The sequence below is a fragment of the Gymnogyps californianus genome, chromosome 3 (assembly GCF_018139145.2).
Source record: "Gymnogyps californianus isolate 813 chromosome 3, ASM1813914v2, whole genome shotgun sequence".
Taxonomy (NCBI): Eukaryota; Metazoa; Chordata; class Aves; order Accipitriformes; family Cathartidae; genus Gymnogyps; species Gymnogyps californianus.
In genome coordinates this window covers 39,721,696-39,746,727 of record NC_059473.1, presented here as the reverse complement: position 1 = coordinate 39,746,727, position 25,032 = coordinate 39,721,696, and the positions used below count along the sequence as shown (strand labels likewise).

General features: G+C 40.8%; 1 protein-coding gene across 1 annotated transcript in view; it reads left to right on the top strand.

Moving 5' to 3' along the window:
- KIF26B (kinesin family member 26B) overlaps positions 1-25,032 on the top strand; it is a 300,765-nt gene that overhangs the window by 187,757 nt on the left and 87,976 nt on the right. The window contains exon 5 of the mRNA XM_050895026.1: positions 4,753-4,936. Within this exon, the coding sequence (XP_050750983.1) occupies positions 4,753-4,936 (184 nt within the window). The remainder of the gene's footprint in view (positions 1-4,752; positions 4,937-25,032) is intronic.

Genomic DNA, 25,032 nt, shown 5'->3' with positions numbered 1-25,032 from the left:
GTTTCCAAGGGTGATAAGTACTGGATGCATCATAGTGTAATATGAAACTCCAGTAATGAATAATTATACAGAGATATGCACCTAAGGAAATTTCTTCAGAAGTCAGTGGTGAAGGGGCATGTCAGGTACTGAAGCGTGAGAGTCAGTGTTACTTATCAACGATGGATCTTTGCTGACACAAGTGTGAATAATATTTTAAGTATTCACTTAAATGTCTAATCTCCTGAATCTAATGAACCTGCTGGCCTTACTGACCTCTACTTTGACAGTGAGTCCTAAAGTTTTAATTTTGCCTTGGATGACGTGTTGGTGAAAAACTAATTTCTTTTATCAAGCTAAATAGGTGTCCCTTGAATTTTATTAGCAGTGTCTGTTTTATTAGTTAAATGAGAGGAAGCAAGTATGCCATGAGTTGGCATAGCCAGGCTCACTGAAGTTCATGATCTTATATGAATTTATGTCAAGTGAGGTCCCAGTCCACTCTGTTTGAGCTGGAGGCACACGAGCATTATGTATTGCAGGGAGGCTTTATTTATTGTTCTTTTCCTTAAGTGCTGTATCACACCATTTGTGGTTTGGGTTTTTTTTCTCCCCAGACTATCACTTAGCAGCAAGTGGATGTATGGATTTGTCCTCAGTTTCTGAAGTTGCTTTTTGTGAGCAGCCAAAGTTAATTTAGAAACCATGAATTTTCAAACTGTTCCTTCCACAGTGTTTTCTTATGTATGTTGTACTGTAACCATTACCCAGTGACTTCTCTAAGCTTCTATTTACAGAGCTTTCCATAATGCCTTTTATTTTGTCTAAAGAGTTTCAACTGCATTCTTGTATTGCTTGTAAGTAGTATGAATAACTTTCTTAGCAGAGATCTTTGCATCACCCTTAGCAGTGCCTTTGTTCTGTCTTAAAAATGGATTATTTAATCCATTTCTGTTCATTCATCTCTCTAGACAAGTTTCCAAAGAGCATACTTTGCCCCCTCACATCTCGGAATTACCTCTAAGCTGGTTTACTTCCATTTCTTCAATGAATCCCACAGAGGATCTTCAGCTTTCAGAAAGTTCGTATCAGTCATGAGTTGGCTTCCAGTGTAGGGGAGTTAGCTCTACAATTAATGTGTTTGAAAATCCCAGCCTGCCCATGGAGTTTTAAGGGAAAAAATATATCACCATTTCTGCATAGGCGGGAGGTGAAAAGCATTCTGACTGCCCAAAGATATACCTTATTAAACTTGTATTTTAAAAAACAAAAAGCAGAGAATGTGCTTTCAAGAAATGACCTCAGTCTTTGCTATGGATCAGGTGGACATTCAAAGCAGTTCCCCTTTCCTGCCAGCAATCCATCAGTTTTATTTGGATTGAACTTTAATCAGCTTTCTAATGCCCCTCCTGCAATCTCAAATCTTGATCTTGTGATTATTTCCTCTGCCACAAATCTTGTAAGATTTCAAAAAGTCTCCAGCTGCTTGTTTACATAGAGACTCTCAGGAAAAAATAATCCAAATTAATTGAAGGTGTGAATCCAAAGTGTATTAGCTAAACTGGATTAAATCTGCATTATTTTGGAAGATAATTCAGTAAAATGACATTAAAGACAGTTCTGTTGTGAATGAGTGTGCCCACACAGTGGTCTAATACAGTTTAAATTACACACTTCAAAAATTTAATTTGGATCAAGTTCCTTGTGTGTCTCTGTGGACACAATCCCTACTACAGCCATACCGCACACAGCAGGGGAGTGATTTGCATTGCACTGGAGCCCACTGCACACCCCTGCATAGTTCGTAGCTGATATCACTTGGCTTAAGTGGGATATAATGTAACTTGGAGTACGATCAGCTTATTGTCAGTACAAAAAGCCATGCTGCCATCATCGCCATTACCATTACTGCAGTAGTATGCATAGTCTCAAGTGGAAATCAGAGTCCTATTATACTAGATATTAAATGAAAACAAATTAGCTGGCTCCTGTACAAAGAGCAGAGTCTAAACAGCTGCTGGCTAGGCTGGGCAGGCCGTGAGCCACAGCGGCATCAGGTCTCCCAAAGTCCAGCCTGGTGCTTTGCCTGAGAAGTCTGGCGATCCAGAGAGTCTGCATGGGAAAGCCAGCCCTCTGGCTTGCCTTGAAAAGTAAAATACGAGAATTTCTAACCTCCTGTGCTAGATCACAGGGCCAAATCAGCATCAGCTAGCTTGACCAACTGTGTTGAGAGCAATGCTAGCCACCCAAGCTGAATGATTTTACTCACGCAAACGTGCTCACAAGAAAGCCGCACTGTATATGTTTGTGTCATATTGCAGCATACATCTGGTTAAAATATCCTTCTCTTCCCAGTTAAATGCTCTGGGAATTACCTGAGGCTTATTGCCTTTTTGATCCCCTTCAAAATTCACTCAAGTCTGATAGGGCTTGTAAATGATTTTCTAGTCTGCCATGCATTGATTTTTCTCTCCTTGGGGAAAAACAGAAAACCCCGTGAAGTTCTGAGAAATAGTTCATTGCTTTTTCATACGTTTTGCCAGTTGCAGGCCAAAAATATAAAGGAAAATGCAGGTTATTCCATTTGAATGCAATCTCAAAGGTTATAACTGTCAAACTAGAATATAGTTCCAAGGTTTTGAAAAGGCCAGGTATCTCCAACAATGTTTTTTCTTTAAGAAAATGCCAGCTATGGGCTTGGTTGGGTCAAGAAGTTGTTTGTATTACACTATCAGCTTTGTAAAAGGAACAGCAAATGCTGGGGAAGCATTTAGTGGCAAGAGGGATAATGGCTCTGTCAGTCAACTTAGAATATGGCTTTTAGGAAATGTATTTTCACCCGAGGTGAGTCAATGAGATCAGATGTATGACCAGAGTGGGTGCAGCCACTGCCTATGTTTAAGACTGGACTACTGAGCTTGACCACAGGAGTAAATTTTTCAGTGTGTTTGGCCAACATTTGTATTTTCAATTGTTGCACATAGTACAAGATTTTGCTTAAAATAATTTTATAGTGAAGCTAGGACATACAGAAAATCTTGATTCAGCATGGACAATGTCGTAAAAGCATTAGTGATGGACAGTGTGGAAGCTGAAATCATTGAATCCTCTCAAACCATTGAAATGTTGCTAGGAGAAGGAAAAATTGGTGCTTTTTGCTTTGGTTTTGACCAACACATTTTGATTATGTTTTCTATGAAAAAGAAAGCAGACTGTTAAAAGAGAGGGCCAGGTTATGAACTGCAGTCTTTAGGCCAGAGGGAAGGGGAAGGACAAGGACAAGGAGGTGGTACAGAAACTTCTGAGTTGTAATTCTGTATCAGGTCAATTAAAATCTCCTAGTGTTTTTCTTTTATTAAAAACTAATCTATCTGGAACTGCTTTGCATTTGCCATGGGCTAAAAGAATACATACCGGTGGTGCACACAGTGTGCACATGACCAGCTGACATATGGCAACTTCATGTCCAGCAGTAATTTGTTCATGTGTCTGAAACATCTGATACAAACACAAGGTACTTGCATACTGAAATGAGTGTGTGTGTATATACATATATTCAGTCTTTTTTCCCTGACTCCTTGGGATAAAATAATATAATTACTTTTATAAGTTCAGTGTTGGAAAATATATACTGATACCAGTGTAATGGAGCTAAAGCTTCTTAAAACTTAGGAGGATTTAGAATTATTGGTCTTGACTGTCACACTTCAGCAAAGTAAGGAGAGCTACTGTCAGCACAGACTACTTTTATACCTATCTTAAGTCACAATTTGTCTGCCAAAGCAAACAACATGAAAGTAGCCTCATGAATTGTTATATCCATCTCTCCTTTGAGATGGTGCTCCAGTTGATCTACTCTCTTTAAAGTGCTACTTTTACAAAAGGGAAACCGTGGGACAGCATGATTAGTATTAACATTATCCCTGGGCGGTGCAGAATGCACAAGTGTTGGAACAAAACAGCTGCAACAAAGGCTGAATGTTGAATTGTCTCTTGAAATAAAACATTTTGCAAAACAAAAGTACTGAATGTTTCTCTTCCAGAAAAGCTTAGCTTTTTAATCAAAGTCTATACAAACTTCAGCATTCTTATCTAAGAATACCATAGTATTAAAAACAGTCTTCATTGTTTTCCCTGCTTAGTGGTTAATGCAGCTGTAGTTGGTATGATTATCTCCATCTCATTGCAAACAGCAATATTTTCATTGGTCACCTTTTGTTCAGTTTTTAGACTGGCTTATGTTTTAAGATGTGATAAAAATTTAAAACAGCTAGCGGAAGGCTTCTTACACCTCAGCAAATTCACCTGAGTATTTAATACTAATTAACTTAACACTGGCTGCTTACATCCAAACATTGCACAAGTATTCATTTTCTAATCAGAGGCTTATGAATGAGACACAATTCTGTGTGAACCATTTGGTGACTGAGCTTAATTTTAGAACAGAAATTGCCATATAGCTCATTGATTTAATTGGAGCTTTTCGAGCTTTCTTGCAGGCTGAATTGTTTCAACAGATGAGATAGTGACAGAGGCCTGATTGTGACCCTACTTAATGCAGACTGTGTAAATTTGGAGCAACTTTGTGAAGTCAGTGGCATTAAACTAGTAATAATGAGTGAAGAACAAGAATTATAAAACTGTTGGGATCAACGAGGTCAAAACTGAGATCCTACATAAACAGTAACCTGATAAATACCTTTATTTATTCTTGACTGCTTGTGTTGATGAGTTTGGGGTTGTTTTAGCTTACTCTTGTCATTTTTCCCACAGAGCCGCTCAGAAATTGAACCTGTCTTCCAAAAAGAAGAAGCACAGGCCTTCTGCATCATCTGTTCCTGAATCTCCTCTCTTCTCTACCAGCTTCAGCAGTATCCTTCAGACTTCCCCACCCCCTGCACCACCATGCTTGTTGAGGGCAGTCAGCAAAGTGAAAGACACCCCTGGTTTGGGCAAGGTAGGCCTTGCGAGTATCACTAAAACACTTGTTTTCTTTGGGAGAAGATTTTATCCTCGCGCAAAACATTAAGGGAATTGGAAGACCATGTCCTTTCTTGGTTGGCTTTACTGCAATTGGTCCCTGAACACGTGTACAAAGGCCTAACAATGTAAGTTACTTAATGCAAGTGACCTAATAAAGTTGAAGTTGACTTGAACACAGCCAGACCTAATTGTGCAGCAGTAACACATTTCAAGGCCCAGATACACTAAACGCATCTGCATTGGGACCACAGTGCTACTAGGCAGTGATAATGTCCATTCTGCTAGGGCTTCTGGAGCAGTTGGTCTCTGTGGCTGTGTTTAAACTGCGTAGCAGTTGCTTGCTGTGGCATATTCTGGGTTCCTGATCCCCTTGCTGTCCAGACTGGTGTCGTGGCTGGACACACTGTAATTTGCTTCTGGCTTATGTTTTCTGGCTTTCTTCCAGTACAGTCAGGACAAGGCTGGGCCATGTACCTGAACAAAGCCTATGCTGATAATGATGAATTGCTCCTTTTTCCCTCCGTTGTGTTATTTCCTCCCATTTTCCATAATCATACCCTCTTAAAATGCTGTTTAGGTGCATACTTATAATGGAAAATGGTTGAGGCGATGGAGGAGGTGGCGATATAGTTTGATGTTGCTTTGTTGTTTCTCTGAGTGGCCCTTCCTTTTTCCCTGTCACAAATGGAGAGCCTAGCATATTACATCTGGGAATACACGCATGCAGTTGCTGAGGACAGCGGTTTGCTTTAATCAAGGTAGTTTCTTATGCAAGCATCTGTGTGTGGGACTTTTCCATATTCATTGAATACTAAGCAGTGACAATGAATTTGGTGGAAATCTTTGTGTTCAGAAGAGAAATTGTAATGTATGATCTAGGAGTGCTGAGCATAGGATGGGCGTCAGAATTTTCATTGCTGATTTTGGATACTCACTTTCTTATATTGTGCAGTTCCAGTTTTTTTTTTCAAAGAACAATGGTATTACTTTCATGGATGGTTTAATGCCTGTTTGAAAGGGGATTCCCTCCACACAGGGCTCCCTTCCTTTCCTCTGGCCTGGTAGGTGGGAAGAAATGTACAAATCTGTCATGCTCTTATGCATACTCTGACTTTAGTGGGAGGAGGAGTAGACTTGAATCTGTTCATTGTTGTAAGAAGCTGCTATGGAAAATATTTACAATAGAAGCCATCCTCTCAGGATTCTTACTTTTCTGTGCTTGGGACAGGTTATATCTGAATAAAAATAAAAATTCCATTGAGGAATAATGAAGGGTGTATTCAGGAAAACAAGGGACTAATTTCCCTTGTTGAACTGTGTGAGCACTTTTCCTGACTATCGGTTTTCACCCTTCCCAAGAAGAGGGTCTACACACACAGACACACAAACGTAGCTCTGTCAAAACACTGCAAGCTTGATCTGAACCTTTCTTGCTCCTCTAATCATTGGTTTCCAGTGGATAGAGCTTGGGAAACAGTTTTGCAGTATGCCCAAACAGACCTATGATTTGCTTCTTCATCAACACCACGTACCAGAACAGGCTCCAGGCTTTCCAGCTGTGTAAGTAAAACCGAAATTTTGCAGTCCAGCCAATGAAGGAGGATATTTCTTTTCAGTTTAGACTTACCATCCCGTAGCTATCAGAGTATATGAGAAATAGCTAAGAGGTTTTAAAAAATGTTTTAACACATGCTTCTCCAAAGTAGTAAACCAAATCAGGTTAATTCATATAGTCAAAATAGAGAAAATTCTTTTTTTTTCCACATTTCCATTAGCAAAAATATGTCTAACCTGCAGTTTCTGGAATTCAGTTTCATTTTTTACCTCTTTGGTTTCTTTGAGGAGTCACCCTACAATTATGACCTGAAGCTTGTATACTTTCATCAAAGTTTCTCATCAGTTTACCTCTGTAGCACAATTTTCATTTTAATATGTCAGAAATAGGTGTGAGGCATAATAAGTAAATAACTGCAGGAGAACAATGTAATTTATCTGTCAGACTGGGAAAACTTCAGATGAGGTAATGGAATTTCCAGCTTGCTTGCTTTTAATTTTTATTGTTGTTATTTATACATGTTCTGTTCAGTTTGGTTGGTGTATGTTTTGATAGGAGCATGCTAAAAACTATGTTACTTTTCTCAGCATTTTCTGTCGTATAGTGTTTTCTATGAGGGTATAAATTTATAAAATGTGGACCCGTGTGGAGGAAGCAGGTTCAGGGAAGCTAAATGTTATTTTCAGTCACTTAGGGTTTTTTCTGGTTTGTGTTTAAATAGCATTTTACCAGCAATCCCAGTGTGATAAAACTCTGTTTCACTTTGAGTGGGCTGGGCAATTTCTCACATGACAGTTTGTTACTGGAAAGTCTGGTTCACCAGAACTGGAAGTCTGGCTGTTGCCAAGGTCTCTGGATTTCTGAGACCCCTGGGGACAGCTGTGCACAGACTGCCCTAGTCGGGCTTCCTGGAAGGCAGGCTCTTTGCTATCGGGCTGGGAGCCCCGGCACAGATGCTGGATGTTGCTGGCTTGGTGTTAGCTTGAGAGCTGTCAGTTTGCCAGCATAGGTGGGTATCCAAGACGCTGTGGGATAGGAGGTCAGGTACTTCAAAGCTTAGACTTTGAGGTTAAATTTCATTTCACAGTTTTCTAAAATGAACTTGCCACCAAACAGTTGCCATTTTATATTTTCACTTCTACTACAAATTTCAAAGATTCTACTTCTCATTGCAAAATTGATGACAATGATTTATTTAAAATTGTAGAGTTTCTCAGCTGTCATGTGCAGGCATATAATTTTTGTGAGTTAAACTAGGAGGATTTGCCTATCAGCAACGTATTTAAAAGTTAATTAGCAGCTCAGTTAGTATGGATATGGGTACAACTGAACAGTCTAAACTGACAAAGAGAAGAGAATTAGAGAGTATATATTCAGGTTGCATGCTTCACACCTTTTCTTACAAAAGGCCTTGCAAATCAAACTGTACCAGCCTGGAATTTGGAAGAAGTATTATTTGAAAGCTGAAGTTCAGCTTCACAGAACGAGGGAGATGATATTAATAATGAAGTGTTGGGACTGTATAATCACCATTTTACTTCGATGTTAGACACACCATTGACCCTAGCAGAAATACAGCAGTGTCAAAGCGAAATGAAGTAGTAAAGGATCAGATTCTTTGTGGCACTCATTTCCCAAAAGCTCTCCCTGAAGTAAAATAAAAGGTTTGTGATCATGCTGCAAACATATTAACAGTGGTGCTTGTGTGGGTCATAACATACACATGTGCTTTGGGTTTGCATTTGCTGGCAGAGGGAGCTGATCCCGGGTGGTAGTCTGGTATCCCCACACTTGTTTCCTGAGAGCAGAGAGTTTTCATTTGGGCTGAGCGACAGTCCTGCTCCATAAACTGCCACAGCTTCAGCATTACTTTTCCTTCTCTCTCTGCTGTCTTTGAATCATCATATTCTCAGAGTGGCAGATTACATTCGCTGGGTTTGCGCACAGAGTGCCACTGTCCTGGATGACTGTATGTGCAGTTTCCCCAAGTCCCATCATTTTCTGGAACATGTTCCTTAAGTCTGTTTCGTCCTTTCTGCCAATGAGCCAAGAAACAGAGCAAAAAGGCTTTCCATGCAGAAATAATGAATTATTCCATGACTGCACTCAGATTAACTAATGTAAGGGCGTTCTAGTAAGGTTTGCTTAGATTTGCTCCCTAATCTGCTTCCCTCCTCCTTCCCCCCTCCTTCATTTTCTGTCAAACAAAACCAAAACTATATCAAGACTTTTGATGAAAATCCAAAATGTTCTTTCTGTGGAAGATGTTGTTCTTCATTGAAATGTCACATTTCAACAATAGGTTGTTTTCAGGTGGCACAGGGTTTAGCATGAAGGAATGTGGTCTGTGTGCTTTCTTTCATTTATTATTTTCCTGTGTGTAGTCTTATAAAACTCTGTCACTGAGCGGTATTTGTCATGTTTGGGCAGAGATTAGTTTACTTTTCCTTATATATTATTTTTTGGTGTGAATTATTGTTTGTTGGTACTAAAATAGCAATGTTTGTGCGTTAAAATGATCCTTATGCAAAAGGTTTCTACCAGGGAGAAAGAAGTCATCATTGAACCTTCCTCGGGAAGTCATTTCAACCTATTAGCAAAATGGACTGTAATTCATGATATTGTGTTTACTCTTTATTTTTCTGTAGCACCAGGACTCCTGCTTGCAGAGCCCAACCCCATTTTGCTAAATAACGTATAAATTCAGATCAAAAAAAATGGTTTCTGTCCCAGAGCAATTATGATTTCAGTGTAGGGAGGAAGACCAGACAGACAGACAGACGGGAAGCAAGAAGAAACAATGAGGTATTATCGGTCATCTTGATAGCGGTGTCCTCAACCCATCAGCAGTCTAATATTAGATACCCCTTGTCAAGCTTTGGTAGGTGTGGTAGAAGAGGAGATTATTAATATCTTTGAAGGGGGAGTAATAGGTTACACTGCAGATGCTTCTGAGGAGCCCTTTCCAAGTGTGTAGGGCAGGGTAGGAAGCAGCACAGAGAGGGGGTTTTAAGAGTCTAGTAAGCAAGTGAGAGATGCGGGAGCTGGTCTTCTGGCAGGGGCTGAGCACAGAGCCTGGCTGGGAAGGGCTGTGAATGGGAGCCGAGCCATGGCCAAATGCCAGGAATGCCCGCAATATGCTGATAGGAGACTGGCGGTGTGATAGACACTCCTGAGTCATACACCTTTCTCCTAAGGATCTGTGTCACGTACTAAAGAAGGTTCAGTTAAAAATAATTTTTCAGTGCCTGGCTGTAAGAATTTAATCTTCCATTAAAGCACAATATTTGATTGAAATAAACCTAAAATCTACTATTCACCTTACATTAGTCTGCAGCTTACCTTTTCCTCACATTGATTTGCATAAAACTCTATCTGGAAGCATCAGAAAGGTTTTGTCTGACCTGAAAGTGCCTGCACCAAAACAGTGGAGCATTTTCAGAGGCATGCAGCTGTGTCATTCCTTTGACTTTTTGTGAATGTCACTGGGAGCTGGTACCTACTTCCCTGAGCCCTGCTGAAGGTTCCCACCTTAAAGGCTAGCTGGTGAGTATCTCGTTCAGTGAAGGAGAACACATTTATGTAGTGAGAAGTGTGATACTCCTTGCCTCTTGGGAGGCAGGAGGTCCACAAAGGCAGAATACCACTGATGATTAACGGGCAGAGTCTTATGTCTTTGGCCTAAAAAAGGCAGTGGTAGTGTCATTGTAAAAAATCAAAAGATGGTCTTATGTCATACCATCCCACTTTGTGTATTGATCACATAACATGCTGCTATCGTTTTGATCCAAGTGGCTAGTCAAGACGCAGTGCTTTGCAGTTTTTTTCCAGATAGGGAAAGAGATTATGAAGGGAATGGATCAGGTATTGTTAGTGCAATTCTGTTCCTTTACAAGGAAATATAAAATCTTGAATGCCAACAGAGAGAAGCAACCAAAGGCAATTTTCCTTTGGTTAATACTCCACCAGGTCCTTTCAGCTAGGACTTCAATGTCTCATTCCTTCCTCGGTTTAAGGGCATTTCTTTGTCCCACAGTACCAATGTTTGTTCAAGTTTTTCTTCTCCCTGTTGTTCTTTCTGTCCCTGCTTCTCCACTTGTGCTGTTTCTTGTTTATATGTACCCCTGCCAAAAGTAACAGTGAAGAAGGCCCTTCTGCCGAAGCAGTTCAGGTTTCTGAGCACATTCGGAACTGTCTTTTGCGGGGGGATAGAAGTGTATGCCAATGCTTTGGCTTTGCAAACTGCTACTATTTCAGCCATCCACTGCCTTAAAATAGTTTATTGGACTTTTCACTAAATAGGGAAACAATTATTGCACTGGCCTAGACATGCTTTAATCCAACCTATAACACCACAATACGTGTGTTAATAATGAAGAAATATTCTGTTGGCTATAGCCTGTATGAATCATGATTTGAATAGTCTTTGTCAAAAGATGTTTTCAATAGCTGTGTCAACTCTTTGTATCTGTTTGGTGGAAAGTAAAGAGACATTCTTAGATTTATGTGATTTGCAAAGTTGATTTGAAGGGAACAAAATTGATGCACATCTTGATTAAGTCCAAAAGATACAGGAAACCTCCTTGTCTGCTATCAGAGTTTGCATTTTGACTAGCTGATTGGTGGATGTGAGGATTTTTTTGGCAACATTATGGTATACATTAAGCAGGTGTTTATAAAAACCCGTGTTAAGGTCAGCAAAAAAACAAGCACAACTTCAAAAATATGTTCTGTACTTCCCTTTACTGCTATCCATCTTGAAGGCTTTTCAGAGAGAATCAGAAGTTCTCTTTCCTTTGTAAAGTAGAGGTTCTCTCTCCATCACTCAGGTGTATAGGGGTAAAAAGTTAATGGTTAGATGACAAATGCGATTTTAAACCCTTTATCACAGAAAACAATTTCTGAGGTGAAAGCTGGTTTTGCCCAAAGTTACCATGGTTACTGAAATGGGGGGGGAGGAAAAAAAAAAAAAGAACGATCCCTTGAGGCATTTAAAGGAGACATATGTGTTCATCTTTGTTGTCAACATGGTTGTAGTACAAATTAAATAGTTAGTTCCACTTGGAATGAAATCCAGGTGGCCTTTTGCCCTCCAGACAGAGTTGCTCAGAACTGGGATTTTCCTCACCAAATGTACTGTTTGGACCTGGCGGAGGCTTTCATGCTTTTTGGCTAGATTCCTGCTAGGCGGGCTTTTCTGGAAGGAGTTTTAATGCCTCAAGCTGCTTTAAGAAAAAGGTAAAATTAATAGAAGTTGGAAGAATTGCTATAAACAATAATCTCTTACTTCCCTCAATCATATTTTCTATGCACACTTAGTTTGTCTTTCTCTAAACTAAAGCTTATCCTGGATGTGGAAGTACCAACCCAGGCATGCCAGAAGTCTGTCAGATTGCATTTTGGTTGGCTGTGAGGTTTAAAGACAGACGTGTTTTAAAGAGATTTCTATACAGTCATGTTTCCACAATTTAGAGAACGGCCATAATTGCTGTTCCTTCTCTTTGTGAAGTACAGAAGCTGCTACTTCATGGGAGCTAGGAGCACATATCAACCAAGCCTGCTAAGGGAAAACTTGGCCCATTGCCTAAACTTTACACCATGCAAGAGAGAATTCCTGCATGGAGAAGCAGGGCTGCATTTCTGCCATATAATCTTGCCAGCCCCTTTAGAAGGGGAAGATTAGGTCTCACCCCTACCTATTAATGAGCCAGTTTAAGGGCAGTGGGTCCATTTTGGCCCACCTGCAAGCTGTTAAAAGCTTAGGAAGTGGCTCCACAGTTCCTAGCCTGACAAGCTGTCATTCCTGATAATGGGTTTCATAAGGTCAGTTGGCAAGGAGCAGACCATAGAGAGAGGAGCTTGTGGCAAGTGGATGCTAGTGTAATGGTTTCCTGGAGTATTGCAGATGCAGGCAGGTAAATGGAGGTGGACACCAAGGAGTAGGCTTACATCTGAAATGGGAAAATTGAAGGCAGAATACCATTGCTATCCTTACATTTGAGTCCACAAAATGGAGCAGTTCTGCTGTATGGCATTAGGAGTGCTCCACCAATCTGGGCATTGTGTGGTCAAAAGTGATACTAAGGTATCTTTCTCTTCTGTTAATTCCTTCGCCTCTGCTGGTTTTCCATAAAATAAAGCCATCTTTCAAACTAGTAGACATCTCCCTTTTCACCGGGGTGTGTGAAAAGAGCAACACAGAAAGTGAGGTTTTTCTAGAGAGTAACTTACAGTCCTTAAATGAAACTCTTGGCTTTGGAAAAAAAGCATCTTTTTCCATTTGTCATAGAGGGAGACTTGTACCCTAATCTGAGCACCAACTATTGGTGATAGCAAATATGGATAAGAGACTGTTGCTCAGTAAATTCCTCTTTTGCCTCAAAGAATACCAAAAATGTGGTTCCTCCCTTTAGTGACATCTTCCTAGGTGTATTCGGAAGTTGTACTGATGAGTGAGCCTGCGAGCACGAGAGGTGGATGGAGATTTCCAGGTGGAATTGAACTGGGCAGACAAAATATGAAAAAGGCTGTACCTCACTTTAATAACATTTCTTATTTCTGTGTTAGAAGAATCAATCCTTTCTGTGATTCTTTTATAGTACATTTCACCCAGGGAAAGAGCTGTAAAGCCTAGTTTTGTATTGTTTACCTTGGTCTGTTATGATGAATTTTCCTGTAAACATTGAGGATCAGAAGAAAATTAGCTTGCTCAAATCACTTCAGGCTGGTGCTGCTAGGTTTTGTACATTCCTAAGTGACTTTATTTATACAGCACCCTCTGCATTGTCACAGGTGCATGATTTTGTGCCCAGCAATCTATAACTTTTAGGTTAGTTGACTGTTTTCTTGACTGAAGTCACTTAGTGGTATGAATGACCATAATTTGTAGACATCTAGTTGGCTATGAGCCTTATACACAAGACCCACATGGGTCAATTAATTTAACTGTTTCAATGTTGTCAACCTAATGAAGCTACAGGAATCTTTAATATTGGTCACCTAGTAAGTATGCTTTAAACATATTCATATGTTGTTGAAATAGTATTACAGTGCAGTGGCCACATTTTACAATCTCTTAAACATTGAAGGTTATGCAATTTGAATGAAAATTACTGGATTTTTCTAGAATATAAAATTCATTGTTTTTAACACTTTGATGTCCTCAAAATTTTTTCTGAGCTATTCTATTTTTATTTCCTTTGCTTTTCAATTTAGGTTGTACTGCTGGTTGATATTTTGGGGCATTATGATAGTTCTAGTTAATCACTGCCAAGTGACTTTCTAAGACTTTCAGTAGTACTTTTTGAAATGTCCCCTTCTTCCCTACCCTCTCCCCCATACCTCTCACCCCATTAAATTAATTTTTAAATCCATGAAGAAGAGGTTAATATAAATCAGGAAAGTCAAGACAAAAGAAACTGAAAATTACAAGGATGTTTCTCAGACAATGCTAAGGAAGGAATTTAAATGCTGAATAGTTTGTTAAACCTGCGATCATGGTAAGTTTTCTGAGACCTTATGCAAATTGCAGGCACTGTACTTTAAGCACTCAGCTGTAGGCCTTATTACAATTTTTTTTTCTTTAAAACTTTCTAAAGCTCTTCTCCTCCCGGCCTTTTCCTTTTGTGTTTGACTCCTCTCAGTATGTGTCCGAGAGCAGCTCTCAGTGGTGCAGGCGGGATGGTGACACTGCAGGAGGCTCGACTGTAACATCATGGGCTAATGATTCAGCTGAGCCTCTTGATTCAGCTGCAAGGTTATTCTGCTTTCCATTATCCTAAAGGTCTGGGTTTTATCTTATTTCTCTGGTACAACATTGACTTAAATAGATAACCAGCTCAGCTGAGGAAGAGCCTAGCGTGAACTGTATTTTAATACTGAGAATACCATTAGATATATCTCGTCTCATTCACTGTCTCCCCCTTTTTTGCCTTTTCCTTTAGGAATCCAACCCCTTTTTGGGAATATCTTTCTGGAAACATTTATCCATTTTTTTGTGCTTTTATGAGAAGCCTGTATCCCCATGCTCCAAGTCGTTATCTCCCTATCTTTTTCCTCACTCTTTAGTGCCACCATTATTGAACTCCTTTAGGCTGCAATTCATGTTGCTAGCTTAAGTGAACTGATCACTATCCTTCCGATGTAGGCTGGTCATATGAATTCCTCCCATGGAGGAATGGAGAGAAGTACTACCTATATTAGGATGGGCTGACTTGCCTACCAGATGTTCCTTTCTTTTTCAGTTGCTTACAGAGGCAACCTAGACAGATGCCTTAGAATGAGATATCTGTGTTTTGGCTGGCTCAAGTAAGGTGAAATGAATGTCTCCCTGAGTAGGAACACAGACTCTTCTTGTGTTCTGCTCTGAACCTTTAACTTTAATAGAAAACCAGCTACTGGGAGATATAGTAACAGGATGCTTGCAGAAAGTTCTAGATGCTTGCATCTCTCCTCCAGATGGAAGTCTACATCCTCTGCTTTCCAGTCTAAGAAACATTGGCGGCTCACTATACAGCACACAGGTCTGGTCAAGCAGACCTGCGTGCAACTGAGCAGGTTGCATAAAGTAGCCAGACCTTCAAGGAAAAGGACCAAGCAGGCTTTTGCACATTTGGCCTTATGCAAACCAAAGGAAAGTTGAACTGATCTTTATTGATTTAAAGACCAGAGATGTTCACCTGTACTTCTGCCAGGCTGGATCTGTAAAGTTGATGACAATGTGCACACCCATTAGATTAGAGCCTCTGGCCCTCAGATGCCCAGATTTTCACTGCTCTGTAATGTGACCTGTGAATCGCTTCCAGTGAGGACTCCTTCCCAGAAGGGTAGGCAGTGTGGCTTGGGGTTTGGAAATATTTCATTAGTGGATCTGGATTCCTGATTCCCAAAACACCATTTCATTTTCCAAATGTAAATAGACTTTTTCTTCTATATTGTTGCTAAAGTGATTAGCAGTTAAAAGATCTTTCATTGGATAGTGAGGTATGAAATGCCAGGCATGAAAAGCAATACTTTAATGTTCCCATTTTTCTTTATGAAAGAATCTTTCTATATAGTAAAGGTAAAAACAAAGTTTGACGTCATTGACCTGTTTGATCTTAAAAAATCAGGAGGTAGGTTAATACATTTTTAAGGCCTGTGACCCTCAAAACCTCTCCTGTAGCACTCAGAAGTGAGAAATGGAGTGGGTGCACCTGTGACGGGTGGATGGGTAGGTGTATGTGTAATTCACACTATATATATGGTGTGTACATTTGTATCTAGAAACATATACAGGTGCATATATATGTGTATAAATGTATTCATCTCCCCCTCCCCACCAGTACAGTGGGAATATATAGGAAAAAGCTATATATGGAGTTTCTGAGCAAGTTATGTGAAAAAACTGGGAGGCTAACTAGCTATAGACTTGCTTTTATTTATAAACTAGCAGATTTTTTTAAGAGAGAGAACTCAACATTCCCTTGAGACATTCCCAGTAACCTCACATGGATTTTAATCAAGAATAATATCCTCCTTCTTGCTTAGCTCAGTCCTCCTATACATTGCATGATCTTTTTTCTCCTATGAGGTGATTGAAAATGCTCATACAAATAGCAGCATTTTACATTTACTCTAGGTATCTGTGAGGCTCTACTGCATTTCTGTAGATCCCAGTTGCTCTCATCCATATTAATTGCTGCTGGATTTTTCCACAGATCTGCTCAATTTACAATGTTCGTACTGAAGGGGAGACGCTTAGTTAGAAAAAGATGTGGTGTCAAAATGTGGTGTGTATTAAAATGCCAGGAGGAAAGCTGTACAATAACCTTTACAGTATCACATACTCCATTACAGAAACATAGATGTGGGAGAACTTAAAAACTGTTGATCCTTTCTTCCCTGCCCCCTTTTGCCACACAAAGTATGACATATGTGTTTCAAACTGTATACTGTGAGCGTCATTATCTTTGCTTTAACGTCTTGCCCCCTTCTTTCCACCATTCGGTATTGCTGGAGGTTTATCCAAATACAAATCTTGATTTGCAATAGAAATCTGTTCTTGACTAGCTTGGCCGCAGCACCTGAGCCCAGATTCTGGAAGCAGTGTGGCTAGAAAAGCTGCCCTCCCTTCCCCACCCGCCCCCAAGAAAATACCTTAAACATTGCATTTTTGTCAGCTGTGAGGAGCAGTGCTAAGGTATGTGCTGGCACGAGATCTGACAGAGGCACCGGGGATGCGTATCGCCTGGCCACACAGAAGGAGAAGGCGTGCACCCTGATTGATAACAGCGTGTGCAGATGTGATAAACACAAGGAGGCCCAGGCTGCTTTTGGGAAACGGAATAGCAATGCAGAGGAGGAAACGGGAATCCTCCAGGGCCTCGTACTCTGTGAGCGGTGAGAATCATGAATCTCCTCAGATGGGAGGGAGTTATTCATCATAAAGACCATTATGCTGTGCGAGGCATTGCTGAAACAGAACACCACCAAGCTATTTCCTATCTTATCAGGGTGTATTAATAATGCAGCAGTAATAATAGAAGTACAAATTAAAAATAACTGGATGGGCAGATAAGCAGAGTTCTTGAGATTAAGGGGATCGGGAATTGCTTCAAACAGTTAATTGCCGAGCAGCACATGGGAAATTTGCCTTTGCTGTTTTGCCTTTATTATTTTCTTATTCTTCATCTTATCTCTGTGAGCATTATTTCTAGGGCTTTTACATAGACACTAATAGGCACAATATTTCCTCAAGATTTCAGGCTGTTCTTTTTTATCTCCAAAGAAATGAAGTATCTTTTGCTGATCCATCTAATTCAGTAGGGACTAATAATGCTGAATAAGAAGAGTATTCTGATTATTAGCCTTCCTCTACGTAAACCTCTTATCATTTTCTCCTCCCAGTCCCAGCCCACAATATAAAGGCAGACAAGACATTACAAGTGTCAAATATTCAGGCTTCAGGACACATTGATGCATACTGTTCCCTGGAGGTTTGTAAGCTCCTTCTGGATTGCAGTGGCATGAAATCCGCAGTGTCCCCGAGTCTCTTGAGATGTAATAGCTGGGCTGGGCAAAGAGAAATGTGAGTATCTGGTTCTCTGGCACTGGATGATTGTGCTCCCCACAGTCCTTTCTTGCACTGCCTATGTCTGTCAGTCACTGACCTGGCACGGCTTTACCTGATTTGGGGCCTCTGCATGGTTCCTTTTAATAGAATTAAAATAATGACTCAGAACTACTCTTTGGTCCCCTGCTGGGTACCAAAATATGCCTTACTTCGGGCATGAGACCGCTGTCACTTTGATTTCAAGTCCTATTTGCTAAGCAATTTTCAGGACACTCAAATTCTGCTCTCAATGAAATAGGTATTGGAGCTAGTGCAATGTACAGCCATTTCACACATCTCCATCTAAGGAACACTGGCCCACTGAGAGATAAGGCTATCAAGGGATGCCCATTTGATTGAACACCCGATACACTGATGGAGCAGAAGCTTAGCAAAGAACGGCAGCACAACTATTACTCCACCGTTTTTCTGGAAAGCAACATCATTTGTGAAACTAGCAATATGGGAGCTCAGTGTCAAAGACTGTAAATCATATGTCATCCTGCTTTTAACATGGTTTTAGTAGTCCAAAAAGCTTCTCCATGTAATATTGTCGATCTACTATACAGAATAGTTCATCACAGTTGGTTGCCACAGCAATATCCTCCGTGATTTGTCAGATTAAAAGGGTGGAGAAAGCTGTTGCTTAAATATTGGTTTCTTCAGTAACAGGAGAAGAAGAAAGCCCTTTGGACGGGAGGGATTGAGAGACAACTTGGTGGGGGAGGGCAAGGACAAAACGATGTATTATCTGCACACTGATCCTGAACTTTCTGTGCATGCCATTAGTATTGTGTTCAGCACAGTCTGATGGTTAACTTCTGAGAGTGGTACACTGTTGGCTGGTCACTCTTCATCATTCAGGTTTGTCCTGGGTTCGGCTGGGACAGAGTTAACTTTCTTTTTAGTAGCTGGTACAGTGCTGTGCTTTGGATTTAGTGTGAGAATAATGTTGATAACACTCTGATGTTTTAGTTGTTGCTAAGTAGCGCTTATCTTAAGCCAGGGACTCTTCAGTTTCCCATGCTCTGCCACCAAGCAGGTGTGCAAGAAGCTGGGAGGGAGCAGAGCCGGGGCAGCTGACCTGACCTAGCCAAAGGGGTATTCCATGGAACATCATGCCCAGTATATAAACAGGGGGGAGTTGGCCGGGCGGCACGGATCATGGCTCGGGAACTAACTGGGCATCGGTCAGCCGGTGGTGAGCAATTGCATTGTGCATCACTGTTTTTTTTTCCTTCCCCCCCTTCCTTTTTTGTTATATTCCTTTTCATTACTATTATTATTATTATATTTCATTATTACTATTGTTAGTATTATATTTTACTTTAGTTATTAAACTGTTCTTATCTCAACCCACGAGTTTTACTTTTTTTTTCCCTCTTTCCTCCTCCTCACCCCACTGGGAGGGGGAAGGGGGAAGCAGCTGCATGGTGCTTAGTTGCTGACTGGGGTTAAACCACGACAAGGTTGTACCTCCACTGATGTAAATGGCGTAGATTAGAGCATCAGGGATGAACATAGCAGTAGGTGAATTCACCAGCTTCATGCTCAAGGTGAAGCACTGAAAGTAGGTAAACTACGTTAGCCAAATGAGAAGTGGGCAGACTCTGTTTACCTGTGCTTACTCTTGACAAAAGCAGTGTGTGGAACATTTTCATGTCGTGAACTAGATGTCTGAAACACTCTGAGCACATGAATTCATGTGGATGGTGAAACTTTCAGGATTCATAGGCATTTTTACAGAACCTGCCAACAAACTGAGTATCCGTGATACTTGTATCCATGATACTCGTTACCCATGATAATAGCTGCTGTCATGCTATTAAGCCTATCAATCCAAATCCAGATTCTCTTCCTTTTGTTTCCTCCCCAGAAATGATTCACAAATGTTTTCCATCTACCTATCCATGTCTCTGATGTGCATTTTATTGTCCCTAACTGCCACTGATGTCTCTTGTTTATCTCAGTTTTGCTGTTGCACCTCCCTTAGCTGGGATGTTCTTCTCACCATCGCTGCACCTTCAGGTGGCCTCTCTCCTGAACCTGCAGTCCTTCTGCCTGTGCCTCTTCCAGTCTGAGCACTGCATCTTAAATGTCAACATTTCTTCTCATTCAGGAAGACTTTTTTTTTTTCCTGATGTGATTTACATATGCATCAGTAAATGGTTTGTGCTTTTGTTGCACCTAAAGGGAGAAAAAGGGGAAAAAGGAAAGACATGCAATCAGTTACCGAAAAGTAGAGTTAAAGTATAAAAATTGAAACTGCTCTTCTCATATGTCTGGGTCTCCCTTCACTAAATTCTCAGGCAATAATCACAAAACAACAATTAATGAGACAATCCTTGTTTGAAGGTGTTGTCGGCATCCAATGTCTCTCAGGGCTAGACTGTGGAGATTTGGTCAGGGGACTAAACAGATCTGCAAAGAGTACCACAGAGGCAAGCTATTAATATTTTCTTACAGATTTTCCAGTTACTGTCTAGACAGAAAATATACAAGGTGAGTGCCTGCCCTGCATTTATTTTTTTTCCCCTCATTTTTTCAAGGAAGGTTTGTAAGAGCTGACAAAACACCTTTTAGTCTCTAAGAGTTTTCATAGGAAGCCTTTTGCATCTCAGTGGGGTTTTTGTGATTTTTCTGGGTTTTTTTGTGTGTTACACAATGTTTTGTATCAATCTGTCTCTCCTGCAGGGTAGTCCTAGGGCATATGGAAACACGGATGGAGAGGATACGTTCTAGCTAGCAAGTGAGTCTAAAATACCAGACTCCGGACAAAGCTCAGCTTTCCTTTCTCTGCAAGTTACACTTATCTTTACCTCTCGCAACCACCCTCCCACTTCTGTTTAACTTCCTCCCTCATAGTCCAATTCTTTTTTTCCTTTATTTTTAGGTTCTTTCACTACTGTGAGATAGAGGAGCATTCACCAAATTCTCTGCCCCCCTTGGAAATCTTTTAAAAACACACTACTAAGTAAACATGTCCATTACTTAGTCCAGGATCAAATGACCTGGCAAGACGGATAAAGCAAAGCTGTGGTAACATGCTCTCTCCCTCCCTTGTTCCTGACACCTTAATCCTACAGCACTGCTGCCCACCCATACCCCTCGATCATCTCCTTGGAGGATTGTTAGCATCTTCCTCCTAACTGGCAGAGACAAAATGCACACAGCCTTACATTGCAGCATGCTCACTTGTTTTGAAGTAAATGATTCAAGTCCAAATTTGTAATGGTTGTTCAAAGTCCAACTGATAAGAAACTCAAACTGTGAATAGTTAAAGGCTGGTAATTGATTTTGATACTTTCTGGAGACTAACCTTTCATACTTCGTAATGAGCTATGTTTTAGCAAATTGTGGAAATACAACAAATATCTAAGATCTGAATCAGAAGCTGGATTGAGTATTTGTCCTGTAAATGTTACCATCTGAAGTGAATTTCTTTAGAACTAGATATCAAAACAGGCTTCTGAATGGAAGGCAAAAGGATGTAAGGCTCTGTAAGAATGACTGCTTTCTGAAACAATATGAACCAAATTCAGCTACGACCCTCACAAGCAGAAGGCAAATACTGAATTAAAATGGTTGTTTCATGAACACTGTGTGTTCCTGCTGCTGGGATTTTAAGAACGGAAAGATAAATTGTACCTTGCTTTTGCCTGGCTGTGCAAGCCTTAGGGGGATGTTCACAGATCTGCTGCCCTTGTACCCACCCAGTAACACCACACAACAGCAACATGTGCGGTAACTGGAGTTCAAGGATTATTTAGAACAGCAGTAACCCCACAGTGGGCAGGGGCCCCTCCGGCAACTGCCTTTTCCTGTGTGGAGATGTGCAGGACTTCTGTTTTTTGGATACTCAGAGAGATGTTATGCTGGAGAAATCAATTTTTCAAAGAGACCATGGGAGCCTGTTTTATTTTAGTAGTTTGTATTATATCCCAAAATGGAAGCAGAATGGAGAGATACTTTCTTAAAAGGAGAGTTTTAGGACCTGATATTTTCAAAATCCAGACAGCTAGAGATTCAGAGCAGTGGAGGGAAGGCTGTTGGTGGTCTCTCAGTGAATAGACAAATAGATCAGGAAAACCAGTATGTGAATTAGCAGTCTTGACTGAGAGCCCAAGATTAAACAGGCACAGACACTAAACAATCCTCTTGCCCCTTGAAATGGCCCTAGTCCAATAGAGCTGAAGTATGTTAATAGGTAAACTGATCTGGATACAGTTTATGCAGTACCTGGTCTGTATTGAGAACAAAATCGTCAACATGGCATCTTCCATAGTTTTTAATTCACTTCATTAAAAAAAAAATTAGAAAAATAAATCTTAATTTATGCACATTGGGCAGGCTGTCCCAGCAATCATGCCTTCAGTTCACATCCCACCCTGTGCATGCAGAAGTCAAACAAAAACACCTCTGTCATGCAGTGGTGCTTTTTAATTTAGACAAACCAAATAGCTGCCAGAGACCACATCAAGTTCAAGAGTACAGGGGAGGAGGAGGAAGGATGAGGAGGATTATAGACTGGCAAGAAGAGCTTCATATTAAGTGAGATGTTAATTTCCATTTGCTGATATTTAGTTGAGCTTGAAAGTAAAGACTTTTGCACCCCCATAGTATAAAAATGCTTTTGCTTGTGCTTTTTCCCCCCATTAAGAAGCCAATTTGTCTGTGTTTTACTGATCTTAGAGATAAGACAGATAAGGAAAGAAGTGAACCTTCCTTTCAATTCAGACTGAAAAAAACCCCAGTGTTACTCCTAGCTCCATCTAGACATGCCTTTGTCATCATGGTTCAGATCTGGTCCCTTTGAAGAATTTCTTTTGAGTAGATGTTAAAAATGTCACAAAAGAATGAAGGAAGGAAAGTAAGAATGAAATGGAAATTCTTAGACCTTGCCTGGCTCAGAACTTTGCCTTCGCAGAAAGTACACAAGGTGATAGATAAATCGTTATCACAGATTAAGCAATAATTTTTATGTTGTTGTGTAAATTGCTTTATTTTATCAGTTATGCTCATCCGACCCTTATACTTGTGGATCTGTAAGGATGTCATTTACAATTCATGGGTTTTCTTTCCTTTGAATTACCAGGGAGTACAAGCAGATGAGACAATACTAAAAAATTTAACTGATAATAGAAGATAGTGTAATTTAGTATAAATCAGATACAGAATACAGCTCAGAGATTAAAGCAGTGTACTGTGATTATGAAGAGTTCCTTGGAAATAATTCTTCCTTTTCTTTTGACCATGTGGGTTTTTTTCCTCTTTAAAAATCATCATAGAGTCACAGAATGGTTTGGGTTGGAAGGCACCTTAAAGATCACCTAGTTCCAACCCCCCTGCCATGGGCAGGGACACCTTCCTCTAGACCAGGTTGCTCAAAGCCCCATCCAGCCTGGCCTTGAACACTTCCAGGGAGGGGGCATCCACAGCTTCTCTGGGCTACCTGTTCCAGTGTCTCACCACCCTCACAGTGAAGACCTTCTTCCTGACATCTATCCTAAATCTACCCTCTTTCAGTTTAAAGCCATTACCCCTTGTCCTATCACTACATGTCCTTGTAAAAAGTCCCTCTCCAGCTTTCTTGTAGGCGCCCTTTGTGTACTGAAAGGCTGCAATAATGTCTCCCCGGAGCCTTCTCTTCTGCAGGCTGAACAAGCCCAACTCTCTCAGCCTGTCTGTCCTGGTTTCGGCTAGGACAGAGTTAATTTTCTTCCTAGTAGTTGGTACAGTGCAGTGTTTTGGATTTAGTAGGAAAATAATGTTGATAACACACTGATGTTTTTAGTTGTTGCTAAGTAGTGTTTATACTAAGTCAAGGATTTTTCAGCTTCTCATGCCCAGCCAGCAAGAAGGCTGGAGGGGCACAAGAAGTTGGGAGGGGACACAGCCAGGACAGCTGACCCCAACTGGCCAAAGGGATATTCCATACCATATGACATCATGCCCAGTATATAAACTGGGGGAGCTGGCTGGGAGGGGCGGATCGCAGCTCGGGAACTAACTGGGCATCGGTCAATGAGTGGTGAGCAATTGCATTGTGCACCACTTGCTTTGTATAGTTTAATTCTTTTAGTATTACCATTGTCATATTATTATTATCATTATCATTGTTTTTTCATTCCTTTCTGTCCTATTAAACTGTCTTTATCTCAACTCATGAGTTTTTCTTTTCCGATTCTCTCCCCCATCCCACTGGGGGATGGGGGGAGTGAGCGAGCAGCTGCGTGGTGCTTAGTTGCCAGCTGGGGTTAAACCACAACACTGTCTTCATAGGAGAGGTGCTCCAGCCCTCTGATCATCTTCGTGGCCCTCCTCTGGACTCGCTCCGACAGGGGCATGTCCTTCTTATGTTGGGGGCCCTAGAGCTGAACGCAGTACTCCAGGTGGGGTCTCAGGAGAGCAGAGTAGAGGGGGAGAATCACCTCCCTCGACCAGCTGGTCACACTTCTTTTGATGCAACCCAGGATTGGCCATAATTGTAGTTAATACAGCTGATGAGGTGCAGAGGGAATACAGGCCAAGCGAAGGAGACTGACAGGAGTGGTATCAAAAGTGTGAATGGACGTGCACGAGGACCAACGTGCTGTGCTCATCTTCTTTCTTTTGTTGTGATATGGAGTAGCTGAAAACAAATACCCAATTTTTTTGTTGTTGTTTGGTCATGGAGAGGTTACAAGGATGCTTCTGACGTATTTGCAGCAGATTTTGCTTTAAGCCACTGAATATTGTTCTCAGAGGACATTCGTTGCTATGTGCTTCTGACAGACAAAGAGGAATAATTTCCAACTGAGAAATTAGGTGCTTCTGAGGACTAGCCTTCTAGAATAGTATCTGCAGTCAGAAAGACTAATCATCCAAATGATAGCCATGCATGGTTGACTTTCCTCTTTATGCAGCCTTGATTGAGACACGGTGAGCATGCTGCTGGCCTTTGCAGTGGATAATTTTGTTAGAACAAAAGAAAGGCTTTTATACAGCAAGGATGACAAGTGTGGCAAATTGCTTACAAACCCCAGACCTAGAGGCTTCTCTTTCTGAAAGCTGCCAGCTCACAGTACAGCAGTGCTACAAAGCTGGAGTTCAATAGCTGTTTCTCCTGCTGTAAAAAGTGTCACTTTTTTCCTAAACTCTTTGCTTATTTTCTCAGAAGGCTTGTTTTCACAGGACCAACAGGTTTGGGAGGCCCAGAGTATCTGAAAACAGAACAGAACCAAATGTTCACAGTGAGGACTGCTTGTCATTATACCAATAACAAGCGAAGTGATCACCTCCTGATGAAGTGAAATAGGGCACTACCTTCTTTCCATTCCATTTCTGATATAGAAATTTTGTCTGTGGCAACTGCAGCCTCTTGCCCTCTAGTTTTCTTGCTTTTTGTTTTTCCTATTTCTGTTGTTAACTGACAGCAGCTGTC